Consider the following 16,602-nt stretch of genomic DNA (forward strand, 5'->3'; position numbering starts at 1 on the left):
GATTTTAACACCTTTTTTTGTGGCGTAACGTAAACTGTGGATAGAACAATGAGACGGCAAGTACTGTTTTTTATCTCGATCTTCTCTCTCGGTTCAGTTCTCGGTCAAGTCAGCTACTCTATTCCGGAGGAAATGGCAAAGGGTTCTGTAGTGGGCAACATAGCACGGGATTTAGGTTTAGATGTGAAAAGAATAAAGTCAGGTAAAGCTCGTATATTTACGGGCGACAGTGCAGAATACATCGAGCTGAGTAGAGAAAGAGGAGTCCTCCTCGTGAAAGAGAGGATCGACAGAGAGTCGCTCTGCAGACAGACGACGCCTTGTGCTTTACATTTGCAGATTATTCTAGAAAACCCAATGGAGCTTTTTCGAATTACAGTGGAGATTACCGACATCAACGACAACAGTCCCAGTTTTAAAAATGACGAAAAACGTTTTGAAATTAGCGAATCTGCAGTTACAGGATCTAAATTTGTGTTAGACAGAGCGGTTGATGCTGACATTGGCGTAAATGGCCTGAAAAATTACAGCTTGAAACCTACAGATAATTTTGTACTGAAAATGCAAAGTAATGCAGATGGAAATAAAAAGGTCGAAATGGTCTTACACAAGCCGTTAGATCGAGAGAAAGAGGAACAAATATCATTGTTGTTAACAGCTGTAGATGGAGGAGAACCTCAGATGTCTGGTACTGTAAAGATTTACGTCACCGTGCTCGATGCAAACGACAATGCTCCTGTTTTTATGCAGTCGGTTTACAAGGCAGCCATAGCGGAGAATTCTCAGAAAGGAACCACATTGACAACAGTGAGTGCTTCTGATGCAGATAAAGGAACAAACGGCGAAGTTTCTTATTCAGTGTCGACCACTATGGACAGTGTGTCTGACATTTTTACAATCAATGAAAACGGTGAAGTAATTTTAGTTGGTGAAGTTGATTTTGAAAAAGCCAAGCATTACCAAATTGATATTGAGGCTAAAGACAGTGGTGGTCTTTCTGATTCCAGTAAGATTATTGTTGATGTTATTGATATTAATGATAATAAGCCTGTAATCAGTATACTTTCCAAATCTGATTCAATCCCAGAAGACTCTCCCCAAAATACAGTTATAGTTATGTTCAGTGTCCTGGACCCTGATTCAAGTAATAATGGTCAAGTGAACTGCATCATAAACGGCAACATACCATTTACTATTACAACTTCTTCAAATGATTTCTATAGTTTAGTGACAGACAGTGAGCTGGACAGAGAGACAGCCTCTGAGTATAATATCACTGTGACCTGCTCTGATGAGGGAGTGCCCTCCCTCTCCAGCAGCGTCACTCTCACCTTACAGATCTCTGACGTGAATGACAACGCGCCTGTCTTTGAGAGGAGCTCATATGAGGCCTACATTGTAGAAAACAACACACCAGGCCTCTCTATATTCACAGTGAAAGCCAGAGACGCTGACTGGAACCAGAATGCGCGTGTTTCTTACATACTGGAGGACTCCTCTGTTAACGGAGTGCCGGTCTCCTCATATGTGTCCGTTAGTGCTGATAGTGGAGTCATCCATGCAGTGCGCTCTTTTGACTACGAGCAGATCAAAGACTTCCAGTTCCGCGTCAAGGCGCAGGATGGAGGCTCCCCTCCACTCAGTAGCAACGTGACCGTGAAAATAATGATCCAGGACCAGAACGACAACCCCCCTCAGGTTCTGTACCCAGTCCAGACTGGTGGCTCTCTGGTGGCCGAAATGGTGCCTCGTTCCGCAGATGTGGGCTATCTGGTCAGTAAAGTGGTGGCTGTTGATGTGGACTCTGGACAGAATGCCTGGCTCTCCTATAAACTGCAGAAAGCCACAGACAGGGCGCTGTTTGAAGTGGGCTTACAGAATGGAGAAATAAGAACTATCCGCCAAGTCACTGATAAAGATGCTGTGAAACAAAGACTGACTGTTATAGTGGAGGACAACGGGCAGCCCTCTCGTTCAGCTACAGTCATTGTTAACGTGGCGGTGGCGGACAGCTTCCCTGAAGTGCTGTCGGAGTTCACTGACTTTACACACGACAAGGAGTACAACGACAACCTGACTTTTTACTTAGTGTTGGCTCTGGCTGTAGTTTCCTTCCTCTTCATCACGTGTTTAGTGGTTATTATATCGGTGAAAATCTACAGATGGAGACAGTCTCGCGTCCTGTATCACTCCAATCTCCCTGTGATTCCATATTATCCACCACGTTACTCAGACACTTTGGGGACAGGGACTCTCCAACACGTGTACAACTACGAGGTGTGCAGGACGACTGACTCCAGAAAGAGTGACTGTAAGTTCGGCAGAGCTGGTAGTCAGAACGTGCTGATAATGGACCCCAGTTCAACAGGGACGATGCAGCGGATACAGAGTGAAAAGAGCATCCTGGACGAACCAGACTCTCCTCTGGAGGTTAGTCTCATAGAATGACACAAAGTGTTGCTTTTTACCACACAGCACTTTTCTTGTATCTATTTATTATGTTGTTCACTAAACTTTGGGCTCTTGTAAAGCTCGGAATCAAAATATTGTACACCTATGCGTTCTTCTTTTGCCAGTTTTCCATCCTTACAACCTACTGTCCTGAATAGTTTCACAAAGACACCTCTAACATCCACTATTTCATTGTTTGAATAGTTTTTTTAAAACCTGTCCGTAGTTTTCTTAATTGAAAAATTCTGCAACATTAAAGTTTTGATCCGTTTTAACCTTAGCCAACCTTTTTCATACTGAAACTTTTGATTGAGAGCTGAAAGTGCTGTGTTAAGACACTGAAGTTATATTTGAATAGGGAATATGTGACTTGTGTTAATAAATCTGAAAATCTCTTTCCTGTTGAATAAGAATCCTAATTATTTTCAAAATGGCAATCTTTCTTTAGCCTCCTTTATAACTGAAACATTCTCACATCATTTGTAATTAAAACGATGGGTCCTGCCTATTGGTTTATGTTATTGTGCATTCAGCACCATTGTCATGGACAGCGCTACCCAGAGAGGGACACTTTAAAAGACATAAGAAGAATTGTGACAATCATGACAAAATACATATTTACAACCAAAAAATCCTTCTGTTGCTGTTTTGTTGCTGAAGATTGGGCGGATAATAGTCTGTTAACTGATATGGAATTGCACAAGAGTTAAAATATATTCCCCAGACAGTAAGTGTGGTTTTTACACACAACATCTATTGCATGTATGTCAGTCTTGGGAGAGGGATCGCTCTTCTGTTGCTCTTCCTGAAGTTTCTTACAGTTTTTCCCTGTTAAAAGGGTTTTTGGGGGGATTTTTCCTCATTGGAGCCGAGGGTCTAAGGACAGAGGGTGTTGTATACTGTACAGATTGTAAAGTCTCTTAAGGCAAATTGTGATTTGTGATATTGGACGATATAAATAAAATTAACCCGACTTGAACTACAGAGAATGTAAATAATTTACCAACTTCTGTGACGGATTTTTTCTCTGATTTCCTTGTAAGAAAAGAATTACATCAGTAAATAATTAAACTTCAGTTAAAAGGAACTATAGCGTTTATATTAAGTTAGGATTCATTTGGGAGATAATATTTAAGGATGTAACTGTTTCTGATCAACTCCACAAGGCCCATTTATTCTTTGTTCTAAAATGACTACATTCTTGATTGAAGAAAGTACATACTTAACAACTGAACTCCCAATGTATTTGGCAGTTATATATAATTTTTTTTCCAAAAGTAAGGTGTTGTTCGATTTATTTTGTAATGACTAAAATTCGTAGTGGTTTCTTCATATTGAATCTCCTTCTGCACAGTGAATTATTCTGCAGTGCAAGTGTTTGGACTCTCAGGGCCGCTGTTGGCCAATGTAGAGCCTACCCCCATCATTTGTTACTTTAGACAGAGAAAGAGGCACACATACAGCACACAAGCCTCGTTGCAGAAACAGGGAGATTTCCGCGCTGCCATTCATTTATTTCGGATTCAAGAAACCCGAATATAATCAATCTTCCTTTGGACCACTTTGTAATAGAGGGACCTTAACGTTTTGGATTATCGCTTTACATTTTACATCTACAGTATCTGTCGAAGAGAAAATGTCGGACAGAACAATGAGACGGCAAGTACTGTTGTTTGTCTCGATCTTTTCCCTCAGCTCAGTGTTCGGGCAGGTCACCTACTCTATTCCCGAGGAAATGTCAAAAGGTTCTCTAGTTGGTAACATAGCGCAGGATTTAGGCTTAGACGTGAAAAGATTGAAGGCAGGTAAAGCTCGCATATATACAGGGGATAATGCAGAATACATCGGGCTGAATAAAGACAGAGGAGTCCTACTTGTGAAAGAGAGAATCGACAGAGAGGCGCTCTGTGGACAGACAACACCTTGCGCTTTACATCTTCAAATAACACTAGAAGACCCGATTGAATTCTACACAGTTACCGTCGAAATCAATGATATTAACGATAATGCACCCAGCTTCAAAAAGGATGAGATGAAATTTAGGATTAGTGAGTCGGCTGTGATTGGAGCCAAATTTGTGCTAGAAAGAGCTATGGATCTAGATGTCGGTGTGAACGGATTGCAGAGTTATTCGCTAAAACCTACAGACAACTTTCATTTAAAGCTCCAGAATCAGCAAGATGGGGGTAAAAAGGTGGAGATGATTTTACAGAAACATCTGGACAGAGAGGCGCAAGAGCACCTCTCTTTATCTCTCACAGCAATTGACGGTGGGGATCCTCAGCTGTCGGGAACAATGCGAATAGAAATTTCAGTGCTAGACGTCAATGACAATGCCCCAGTATTTACGCAGGAAGTATATAAGGTTACTATAATGGAGACTGCTCCAAAGGGCACAGTTTTGAGTATCGTTAGTGCTGTAGATGCAGATCAAGGTTCAAATGGAAAAGTGTCGTTTTCAATAACAAACACGTTGGATGATGTTCCTGCTATGTTTCAAATCGACGAAGAAAATGGTGTCGTATCTTTATCTGGAAACCTGGATTATGAAAAGGCACAGCACTATGAAATACACGTACAGGCTAGTGATGATGGAGGACTAACAGATTCGTGCAAGATTATTGTTGAGGTGACCGATACGAACGATAATCACCCGTCTATCAATATCATGTCTAAAACTAATTCAATATCAGAAAATTCTCGGCCAGGAACTGTGGTAACTATATTTAACGTTGAAGATCCTGACTCTGGAGAAAATGGCAAAGTTGCATGTAATATTCAAGAACAGATGCCGTTTCTGATGAAAACAACGTCGAAGAAATTCTTTAGCCTTGTGACAGACAGTGAATTAGACAGAGAGACAGCCTCTGAGTATAATATCACTGTGACCTGCTCTGATGAGGGAGTGCCCTCCCTCTCCAGCAGCGTCACTCTCACCTTACAGATCTCTGACGTGAATGACAACGCGCCTGTCTTTGAGAGGAGCTCATATGAGGCCTACATTGTAGAAAACAACACACCAGGCCTCTCTATATTCACAGTGAAAGCCAGAGACGCTGACTGGAACCAGAATGCGCGTGTTTCTTACATACTGGAGGACTCCTCTGTTAACGGAGTGCCGGTCTCCTCATATGTGTCCGTTAGTGCTGATAGTGGAGTCATCCATGCAGTGCGCTCTTTTGACTACGAGCAGATCAAAGACTTCCAGTTCCGCGTCAAAGCGCAGGATGGAGGCTCCCCTCCACTCAGTAGCAACGTGACCGTGAAAATAATGATCCAGGACCAGAACGACAACCCCCCTCAGGTTCTGTACCCAGTCCAGACTGGTGGCTCTCTGGTGGCCGAAATGGTGCCTCGTTCAGCAGATGTGGGCTATCTGGTCAGTAAAGTGGTGGCTGTTGATGTGGACTCTGGACAGAATGCCTGGCTCTCCTATAAACTGCAGAAAGCCACAGACAGGGCGCTGTTTGAAGTGGGCTTACAGAATGGAGAAATAAGAACTATCCGCCAAGTCACTGATAAAGATGCTGTGAAACAAAGACTGACTGTTATAGTGGAGGACAACGGGCAGCCCTCTCGTTCAGCTACAGTCATTGTTAACGTGGCGGTGGCGGACAGCTTCCCTGAAGTGCTGTCGGAGTTCACTGACTTTACACACGACAAGGAGTACAACGACAACCTGACTTTTTACTTAGTGTTGGCTCTGGCTGTAGTTTCCTTCCTCTTCATCACGTGTTTAGTGGTTATTATATCGGTGAAAATCTACAGATGGAGACAGTCTCGCGTCCTGTATCACTCCAACCTCCCTGTGATTCCATGTTATCCACCACGTTACTCAGACACTTTGGGGACAGGGACTCTCCAACACGTGTACAACTACGAGGTGTGCAGGACGACTGACTCCAGAAAGAGTGACTGTAAGTTCGGCAGAGCTGGTAGTCAGAACGTGCTGATAATGGACCCCAGTTCAACAGGGACGATGCAGCGGATCCAGAGTGAAAAGAGCATCCTGGACGAACCAGACTCTCCTCTAGAGGTCAGAAAACTGTAACTCTCACATTGTTTAATTTTTATGCAAATCAAAGTCATGATGCTGGTACATTAATTTCATAAGGAAGACCATATATAAATGCCTAAGAGGTTTAGGTAAAGCTACAGCGTTCCCATTCAGCACCATGGACAGCGACACTGCTAACTCCAGTAAATATAGCCATGTGTTTTGTTTTTGTTTTTCGTCTATCATTCCTTCTATTCACTCAGACTACAATTCAGAAACAATGCTTTTGTAATTACACTATTCAAATATGTTACTAAACCACTTGAGCACAATATTATCAAAGTATGTATTTTGGGAAACATCAGTATACTAAATGAATGGCCGAATGTTTTCTGGTTTTAGTTCCACCTGATTACCAGTGTCACTTTGCACTAAACTGCTTCTCTCTGATATTACTTGTTGTAATTTGTATTTTCAACTCAAAGGGTCGCTGTTGGCAAACGTGTTGAGACTTAACTAGATGTTATTTTTTTCTGTCTGTGTCCTGCCCCTTCGTGTCGATACGTTGGACATAATAGTAGAAAGAGAGAATACACAGTTCGTGCTCGTACGGAGTCCTGTGAGGACTGGTATCACTGGATTTGTTGTTTTGCTGGCTATTTTGATTTGAGGACTATTTTTCTTTGTTACCTTTCTTCGCATCGGCTGCATTGGGAATGCTTTTGTTTTAATGGTGCAGGAAACGACTTCGGCCAGAACAATGAGACGGCAAGTACTGTTGTTTCTCTCGGTCCTATGTCTCAGCTACGTGCTCGGGCAGGTCAGCTATTCCATCCCCGAAGAAATGACGAAAGGCTCTGTAGTTGGCAACATAGCTAATGATTTGGGTTTAGATCTTAAAAGGCTAAAATCAGGCAAAGCTCGTGTCTATACAGGAGCCAGTGTGGAATACATCGGGCTGAATAAAGAAAGGGGAGTCCTCCTCATCCAAGAGAGGATCGACAGAGAGGCTTTATGTGGAGAGACGACGCCTTGTGCTTTACATTTCCAGTTAATTCTGGAAAATCCAATGGAATTGTTTCGTGTAACAGTGGAGATTACCGACATAAACGATAACACCCCCAGTTTTACAAATGCGGAAAAACGCTTCGAAATTAGCGAGTCTGCTGTGATAGGATCGAAATTCATTTTAGAGAAAGCAATTGATTCCGACATTGGGATGAATGGCTTACAACAATACTCACTTGCCCCAAAACATAACTTTGTATTGAAACTAGAAAATCAGGCAGACGGGAGCAAAAAGGTAGAGATGGTTCTACAGAAGCCTCTAGATCGAGAGCAGCAGGAATATATTTCACTGTTATTGACTGCTGTAGATGGAGGAGAGCCGCAGATGTCAGGGACAATGCAGATATTTGTCAATGTATTAGATGCGAATGATAACGCACCTACATTCGCTAAACCGCTGTATAGAGCAAAAGTTCGAGAAAATTCTCCCAAAGGCACCAGCGTAACGACTGTGAGTGCATCTGATAAAGACATCGGCTCGAACGGAGAAGTATCATATCTGATATCTACCAGCAAACGCCTTATATCTGAACTCTTTAAGATTGATTCAAAAACTGGTGAAATTATACTAATAGGTGAAATAGATTATGAAAAGGCAAAAATGTATCAAATGGATATTGAAGTTGTAGACAGCGGTGGACTCTCTGATTCCACTAAAGTAATAGTTGATGTTATTGATATTAATGACAATAGTCCTTACATGAACACTGTTTCTAAATCAGAGTCCATATTAGAAGACTCACCTCCAGACACTGTTATAGCCATGTTAAGTGTAAATGATCCAGATTCAGAGAACAATGGAGAGGTAGAATGTAATATAGACGGTAACATTCCCTTCAAAATACAAACTACATTAAATGGATTTTATACTTTAGTTACAGAGGTCGCTTTAGACAGAGAGATCGCTTCTCAATACAATATCACTGTGACCTGCTCTGATGAGGGAGTGCCCTCCCTCTCCAGCAGCGTCACTCTCACCTTACAGATCTCTGACGTGAATGACAACGCGCCTGTCTTTGAGAGGAGCTCATATGAGGCCTACATTGTAGAAAACAACACACCAGGCCTCTCTATATTCACAGTGAAAGCCAGAGACGCTGACTGGAACCAGAATGCGCGTGTTTCTTACATACTGGAGGACTCCTCTGTTAACGGAGTGCCGGTCTCCTCATATGTGTCCGTTAGTGCTGATAGTGGAGTCATCCATGCAGTGCGCTCTTTTGACTACGAGCAGATCAAAGACTTCCAGTTCCGCGTCAAGGCGCAGGATGGAGGCTCCCCTCCACTCAGTAGCAACGTGACCGTGAAAATAATGATCCAGGACCAGAACGACAACCCCCCTCAGGTTCTGTACCCAGTCCAGACTGGTGGCTCTCTGGTGGCCGAAATGGTGCCTCGTTCCGCAGATGTGGGCTATCTGGTCAGTAAAGTGGTGGCTGTTGATGTGGACTCTGGACAGAATGCCTGGCTCTCCTATAAACTGCAGAAAGCCACAGACAGGGCGCTGTTTGAAGTGGGCTTACAGAATGGAGAAATAAGAACTATCCGCCAAGTCACTGATAAAGATGCTGTGAAACAAAGACTGACTGTTATAGTGGAGGACAACGGGCAGCCCTCTCGTTCAGCTACAGTCATTGTTAACGTGGCGGTGGCGGACAGCTTCCCTGAAGTGCTGTCGGAGTTCACTGACTTTACACACGACAAGGAGTACAACGACAACCTGACTTTTTACTTAGTGTTGGCTCTGGCTGTAGTTTCCTTCCTCTTCATCACGTGTTTAGTGGTTATTATATCGGTGAAAATCTACAGATGGAGACAGTCTCGCGTCCTGTATCACTCCAACCTCCCTGTGATTCCATATTATCCACCACGTTACTCAGACACTTTGGGGACAGGGACTCTCCAACACGTGTACAACTACGAGGTGTGCAGGACGACTGACTCCAGAAAGAGTGACTGTAAGTTCGGCAGAGCTGGTAGTCAGAACGTGCTGATAATGGACCCCAGTTCAACAGGGACGATGCAGCGGATCCAGAGTGAAAAGAGCATCCTGGATGAACCAGACTCTCCTCTAGAGGTTGGTCATGTGGGGTAATTTCAGTTGTACCCGTTTTGCATGTTCTCGGTCACTAATGAATTCCTTATCAGGCGGCATTCATCGCTAGTCTGTAATCAGGACCATGGACAGAGGCACATGTGTCACCCTGGACTTGTTGCTTAATGCAGTTGTCAGTGGCGAGTGTGTTTTTGTTTGCAAGCGTTATTGTGTGGGCGCGTGTGAGTTCAGGCCAGTGTTTTTCTGAAATTGTTACATGATGCATGGATTGACAGACTGATACTTAATATATTTTTTATGACTAACAATAGCTTACATTTTATCGTTCTGCTGACGATGGACCTATGATCTATCTATCTATCTATCTATCTATCTATCACGTAACATGTAAGAGTTTACAAGTATTTGACTTTTAACCTGTCGGTGTAAATTGAACTCTTCGTCCATATATAAAACTTGTTTTATAGTATTTCCTTTCCATTGTGTAATAACGAAATGTATGAATAACGTTTCAAACCAAAGTATGCCCTCCATTATCCAGTTTTCCATGCCTTTTATCAATTTATTGGCCTTTTCTCCTGGTACAGATCTGCATTCTCTCGTGTACAGTGTTTTTTTCTCCTGACATTTTCTGTAGTTCATTGCTCTGTACTCTTAGGGCCGCTGTTGGCCAGTGTGTTGATGTTTTACGGTAGATTTGAAGACAAGCCTCCCCCAGCTTTATGGTATCACAGAGAGAAAGACAGACACAGGGTTACAACGTCGGCGTATACACGTAAAAGACGACAGTGCAGAAACTCTTTTTTTCATCGATGTGGACGACTATGGATTGACACCCTTTGATGTTTTTCTTAAAATGTAATGGGCCATAAAGATCCGGTCGTTGTGGAGCATAATTCGTCTTTATAAATTTCGTGAGGAAAATGTCGGACAGAACAATGAGACGGCAAGTACTGTTGTTTTCCTTGGTCCTTCATCTCGTTTCAGTGCTCGGCCAAGTCAGCTACTCTATCCCCGAGGAAATGCCGAGTGGCTCTTTAGTCGGTAATATTGCTCAGGATTTGGGTTTAGACATTAAACGACTGAAATCAGGTAAAGCTCGCGTTTACACAGGAGACAGTGCGGGATACATCGACCTAAATAAAGAACGAGGAGTCCTCCTTATCAAAGACAGAATAGACAGAGAAGCGATTTGCAGACAGACTACGCCTTGTGCTTTACATTTCCAGATCATTTTGGAGAATCCCATGGAGTTCTACAGTATCACTGTCGAGATTACAGATGTAAATGACAACCCTCCCACCTTCGAAAAAAATGAAGTCAGTTTTAAAATCAGCGAATCTGCTGTAATTGGAGCAAAATTTGTATTGGATAGAGCAATAGATCTCGATGTCGGTAAAAACGGTCTTCAGAAATACGAGCTTAAACCTGCCGATAATTTTGTACTGAAGCGAGACAGTCAGGGTGATGGAACAGAAAAAGCTGAAATGGTTTTACAGAAGCCTCTCGACAGAGAAAAGGAAGAGTTGAAATCTTTAGTTTTGACAGCTTTTGATGGAGGAGACCCGCAAATGTCAGGAACAATTCGGATTTTCATCACGGTGTTAGATGCAAATGATAATGCACCTGTTTTTACACAGTCCACCTACACAGCCACTATTTTTGAAAATGCCCCAGAAGGGACGGTTGTCACAAGCGTTACTGCGTCAGATGCAGATTATGGAACGAATGGTAGAATAAAATACTCAATTACAAACAGTTTAGATCAAGCCCATGCGCTGTTTCACATAAACGAAGAGAGCGGTGAAATTAGATTGGTTGGAAATATTGATTATGAAAATGCACGGAATTACCACGTTAATATACGTGCAAGTGATGATGGTGGACTTACAGATTCATGTAAAGTCATAGTTGAAGTGGTGGATATGAACGACAACAAACCAACGATTAACGTAATGTCAAAATCAAACATGATTTCTGAACACTCTAAACTGAACACTGTTGTAGCGATGATGAACGTTCAAGACCCAGATTCAAATGAAAACGGTAAAGTTCACTGTTTTATCAACGATCACACCCCTTTGACTATAAAGTCGACATCAAATAATTTCTATAGTTTAGTGACAGACAGTGAATTAGACAGAGAGACAGCCTCTGAGTATAATATCACTGTGACCTGCTCTGATGAGGGAGTGCCCTCCCTCTCCAGCAGCGTCACTCTCACCTTACAGATCTCTGACGTGAATGACAACGCGCCTGTCTTTGAGAGGAGCTCATATGAGGCCTACATTGTAGAAAACAACACACCAGGCCTCTCTATATTCACAGTGAAAGCCAGAGACGCTGACTGGAACCAGAATGCGCGTGTTTCTTACATACTGGAGGACTCCTCTGTTAACGGAGTGCCGGTCTCCTCATATGTGTCCGTTAGTGCTGATAGTGGAGTCATCCATGCAGTGCGCTCTTTTGACTACGAGCAGATCAAAGACTTCCAGTTCCGCGTCAAGGCGCAGGATGGAGGCTCCCCTCCACTCAGTAGCAACGTGACCGTGAAAATAATGATCCAGGACCAGAACGACAACCCCCCTCAGGTTCTGTACCCGGTCCAGACTGGTGGCTCTCTGGTGGCCGAAATGGTGCCTCGTTCCGCAGATGTGGGCTATCTGGTCAGTAAAGTGGTGGCTGTTGATGTGGACTCTGGACAGAATGCCTGGCTCTCCTATAAACTGCAGAAAGCCACAGACAGGGCGCTGTTTGAAGTGGGCTTACAGAATGGAGAAATAAGAACTATCCGCCAAGTCACTGATAAAGATGCTGTGAAACAAAGACTGACTGTTATAGTGGAGGACAACGGGCAGCCCTCTCGTTCAGCTACAGTCATTGTTAACGTGGCGGTGGCGGACAGCTTCCCTGAAGTGCTGTCGGAGTTCACTGACTTTACACACGACAAGGAGTACAACGACAACCTGACTTTTTACTTAGTGTTGGCTCTGGCTGTAGTTTCCTTCCTCTTCATCACGTGTTTAGTGGTTATTATATCGGTGAAAATCTACAGATGGAGACAGTCTCGCGTCCTGTATCACTCCAACCTCCCTGTGATTCCATATTATCCACCACGTTACTCAGACACTTTGGGGACAGGGACTCTCCAACACGTGTACAACTACGAGGTGTGCAGGACGACTGACTCCAGAAAGAGTGACTGTAAGTTCGGCAGAGCTGGTAGTCAGAACGTGCTGATAATGGACCCCAGTTCAACAGGGACGATGCAGCGGATACAGAGTGAAAAGAGCATCCTGGACGAACCAGACTCTCCTCTAGAGGTTAGACTACCATGCTTGCATTGAATACTTAAACTTTTGAAGTCATGGCATCGTTGTGTGTTTGCTAACTGACTTTTATCTTTTTTATCACGTCTGACACAAAACCTGTTATTATTTATTTTGGTGGCACAGAGCTTCAGTACTCAATAGAAGTTTTGTATTTAAAGTTCTAGGTTTTGATCTTCGCAGTGTGATTTCATCCTTATTGGACTTCCAACCAATAAGGATAATTTCATTTATTCACTAAACTATTAGATGATACTATTACTAATGTTTTACTTCGAGCCCTTATTTTGGTAAACCTGAAATATCACAGACATAAACCAAGATCTTACTGAGACTAACCAAATACTAATATAATTTAACAATAGCATAATAATAACAATATATTTACGTTTGCTTTTCCATATGCATCCATATTTCTCATCCCCCTTACCCCAACGTTTGCTGTTTCGTGTGTTGAACAGAAAGGGCCGCTATTGGCCAGAGTGTGGCAGTCTTCGATAGGGCTGGCAACTGTACCTCCCTCTTAGATTGTGACATGGTAGACAATAAAACAGGCAATCCCCGCCTGTCCTCGTTTAAATGGAAAACTGCTCACGGACATGGGAAGCTGTAATTTTTTGTTCATCATTTCCTTGTGATACGGTCGGTAATTTGAACAACATTGATAAGGATTACAGTTTTATTAATACGACACTGGAATACCCCGACAAAACAATGAGACGGCAAGTACTGTTGTTCATCTTGGTTCTCTCTCTCACCTCGGTGTTCGGGCAGGTCAGCTACTCCATTCCTGAGGAAATGGAGAAAGGGTCATTAGTCTGTAATTTAGCTCAGGATTTAGGTTTGGATTTTAAAAGGCTCAAATCGGGCAGAGCTCGCATTCATTCGGGAGACAGTGCAGAATATATCGAGCTGAACAGAGAAAGGGGTGTCCTCGTCATCAAAGAGAGAATAGACAGAGAGACGTTGTGTGGAGAAACGACGCCCTGCGCTTTACATTTACAGATGATTTTGGAAAATCCTATGGAATTGTTTCGCATCACAATGGAAATCACAGACATTAACGACAACGCTCCCAGCTTTGCATCGAGCGAGAAACGTTTTGAAATCAGCGAGTCAGCCGTTGTTGGGTCTAAATTTGTGTTGGAGAAAGCCATCGATGCTGACATTGGTGAAAATGGTCTCCAAGGGTATTCGCTTAATCCAACAAACAATTTTGCATTGAAATTAGAGAATCAAGCTGACGGAAGTAAAAAGGTAGAAATGGTTCTACAGAAGCCTCTTGATCGAGAGCACCAGGAAAAGATATCTCTATTATTAACTGCTCTGGACGGCGGACAGCCGCGTATGTCAGGTACAATGCAGATAACTGTTAACGTGTTAGATGTAAACGACAATGCACCGGTTTTCACTAAGTCAGTATACAAGGCAACAATAACCGAGAATTCCCCGAGGGGAACCAGTGTTACAACTGTTAGTGCATCTGACAAAGATGGAGGCTCTAATGGAGAAATATCATACGCAATTTCAAATAGCAAGCGTCGATTATCAGACCTATTTCAGATCGATAGAAAAACAGGAGAGGTTATCTTGATCGGTGAAATAGATTATGAAAAAGCGAAGCTCTTACAGATTGATATCGAGGCTATAGATAATGGAGGACTGTCTGATTCCAGTAAGATCCTCATTGATATAATTGATGTAAATGATAATAGTCCTCAACTGAAAATGCTCTCTAAATCAGACACCATCTTAGAGGACTCTCCTGAGAATACTGTCATTGCTATGCTAAGCGTAAATGACCCTGACTCTGAGAGGAGTGGAGAGGTGAAGTGTACTATTAATGACGACATTCCTTTTAAAATACAAAACACAATGAACGGATTTTATAGTTTAGTTACAGAGGTAGCTTTGGATAGAGAGGTCGCGTCCAGATATAATATCACTGTGACCTGCTCTGATGAGGGAGTGCCCTCCCTCTCCAGCAGCGTCACTCTCACCTTACAGATCTCTGACGTGAATGACAACGCGCCTGTCTTTGAGAGGAGCTCATATGAGGCCTACATTGTAGAAAACAACACACCAGGCCTCTCTATATTCACAGTGAAAGCCAGAGACGCTGACTGGAACCAGAATGCGCGTGTTTCTTACATACTGGAGGACTCCTCTGTTAACGGAGTGTCGGTCTCCTCATATGTGTCCGTTAGTGCTGATAGTGGAGTCATCCATGCAGTGCGCTCTTTTGACTACGAGCAGATCAAAGACTTCCAGTTCCGCGTCAAAGCGCAGGATGGAGGCTCCCCTCCACTCAGTAGCAACGTGACCGTGAAAATAATGATTCAGGACCAGAACGACAACCCCCCTCAGGTTCTGTACCCAGTCCAGACTGGTGGCTCTCTGGTGGCCGAAATGGTGCCTCGTTCAGCAGATGTGGGCTATCTGGTCAGTAAAGTGGTGGCTGTTGATGTGGACTCTGGACAGAATGCCTGGCTCTCCTATAAACTGCAGAAAGCCACAGACAGGGCGCTGTTTGAAGTGGGCTTACAAAATGGAGAAATAAGAACTATCCGCCAAGTCACTGATAAAGATGCTGTGAAACAAAGACTGACTGTTATAGTGGAGGACAACGGGCAGCCCTCTCGTTCAGCTACAGTCATTGTTAACGTGGCGGTGGCGGACAGCTTCCCTGAAGTGCTGTCGGAGTTCACTGACTTTACTCACGACAAGGAGTACAACGACAACCTGACTTTTTACTTAGTGTTGGCTCTGGCTGTAGTTTCCTTCCTCTTCATCACGTGTTTAGTGGTTATTATATCGGTGAAAATCTACAGATGGAGACAGTCTCGCGTCCTGTATCACTCCAACCTCCCTGTGATTCCATATTATCCACCACGTTACTCAGACACTTTGGGGACAGGGACTCTCCAACACGTGTACAACTACGAGGTGTGCAGGACGACTGACTCCAGAAAGAGTGACTGTAAGTTCGGCAGAGCTGGTAGTCAGAACGTGCTGATAATGGACCCCAGTTCAACAGGGACGATGCAGCGGATACAGAGTGAAAAGAGCATCCTGGATGAACCAGACTCTCCTCTAGAGGTTGGTCATGTGAAGTTAATTTCTGTTTTAAGTGTTGGCTCGCCGTATTGGACTGATACGATTGTTTAAAGCCGTCAGTCAGGCAAAATTTCAGCACCTTGGAAAGCGACAATGAAAGCACAGTTCCACATTGCTTCCTTTTTGTACACTCCCCCCTCATGTTTCTTCTCTATCTGTATTAGACTCTTTTATCGATTACTCTAATTTCCATTTCATATGACTCCCTATAGGAGAATTTTGTTTTCTTTTTTTTTATTATTCTGGCAAGTTGGACAGGCTTTGCGTAATTTACGTATCCTTTTTGTGAACATAGTATTTGAATTCACATGGCATTCCTGCTGTTTTTCTCGTGTACTTTCCCAATTTGAACTCATCGGGCCGCTGTTGCCCAATATGTTGCAGTTGTGAATTGCTTTTGTAACAGACTCTCTCAGTCATCGTCCTGGCATAGTACTGAGACACAGTCACATACGTAGAATGCACACTTCGGAGATCAGACCATACTATCCACGGACATCTCAAGCTGGAATTCTACTTTTTAAATGTGTGGATTAAGAACATGTTTCTCTTCGATTTGTAAATTACATGTGACGGGATCGTAC

General features: G+C 43.2%; 5 protein-coding genes across 5 annotated transcripts; all 5 read left to right on the forward strand.

Annotated features, from left to right (window-relative positions):
* The first annotated feature begins 48 nt into the window (after positions 1 to 48).
* LOC139291791 (protocadherin gamma-A7-like) lies at positions 49 to 2,448 on the forward strand. The gene is made up of 2 exons (XM_070913898.1): positions 49 to 370; positions 1,655 to 2,448. The coding sequence occupies exons 1-2, from the start codon at positions 49 to 51 to the stop codon at positions 2,446 to 2,448; spliced, it is 1,116 nt and encodes a 371-aa protein (XP_070769999.1).
* Positions 2,449 to 4,087: 1,639 nt separating this feature from the next.
* Positions 4,088 to 6,502, forward strand: LOC139291792 (protocadherin beta-16-like). Its single transcript, XM_070913899.1, has one exon. It carries the CDS (start codon positions 4,088 to 4,090, stop codon positions 6,500 to 6,502), a length of 2,415 nt encoding a protein of 804 aa, XP_070770000.1.
* A 706-nt stretch (positions 6,503 to 7,208) lies between these two features.
* LOC139291793 (protocadherin gamma-A7-like) lies at positions 7,209 to 9,611 on the forward strand. Its single transcript, XM_070913900.1, has 3 exons — positions 7,209 to 7,538; positions 7,860 to 7,871; positions 8,838 to 9,611. The coding sequence occupies exons 1-3, from the start codon at positions 7,209 to 7,211 to the stop codon at positions 9,609 to 9,611; spliced, it is 1,116 nt and encodes a 371-aa protein (XP_070770001.1).
* An 884-nt stretch (positions 9,612 to 10,495) lies between these two features.
* LOC139291794 (protocadherin gamma-A7-like) lies at positions 10,496 to 13,428 on the forward strand. Its single transcript, XM_070913901.1, has 3 exons — positions 10,496 to 10,824; positions 12,112 to 12,895; positions 13,363 to 13,428. Exons 1-3 carry the CDS (start codon positions 10,496 to 10,498, stop codon positions 13,426 to 13,428), a joined length of 1,179 nt encoding a protein of 392 aa, XP_070770002.1.
* A 187-nt stretch (positions 13,429 to 13,615) lies between these two features.
* Positions 13,616 to 16,451, forward strand: LOC139291795 (protocadherin beta-16-like). Its single transcript, XM_070913902.1, has 2 exons — positions 13,616 to 16,000; positions 16,425 to 16,451. Exons 1-2 carry the CDS (start codon positions 13,616 to 13,618, stop codon positions 16,449 to 16,451), a joined length of 2,412 nt encoding a protein of 803 aa, XP_070770003.1.
* Positions 16,452 to 16,602: the final 151 nt, after the last annotated feature.

This window comes from Enoplosus armatus, chromosome 10 (genome assembly GCF_043641665.1).
Source record: "Enoplosus armatus isolate fEnoArm2 chromosome 10, fEnoArm2.hap1, whole genome shotgun sequence".
Classification (NCBI taxonomy): domain Eukaryota; kingdom Metazoa; phylum Chordata; class Actinopteri; order Centrarchiformes; family Enoplosidae; genus Enoplosus; species Enoplosus armatus.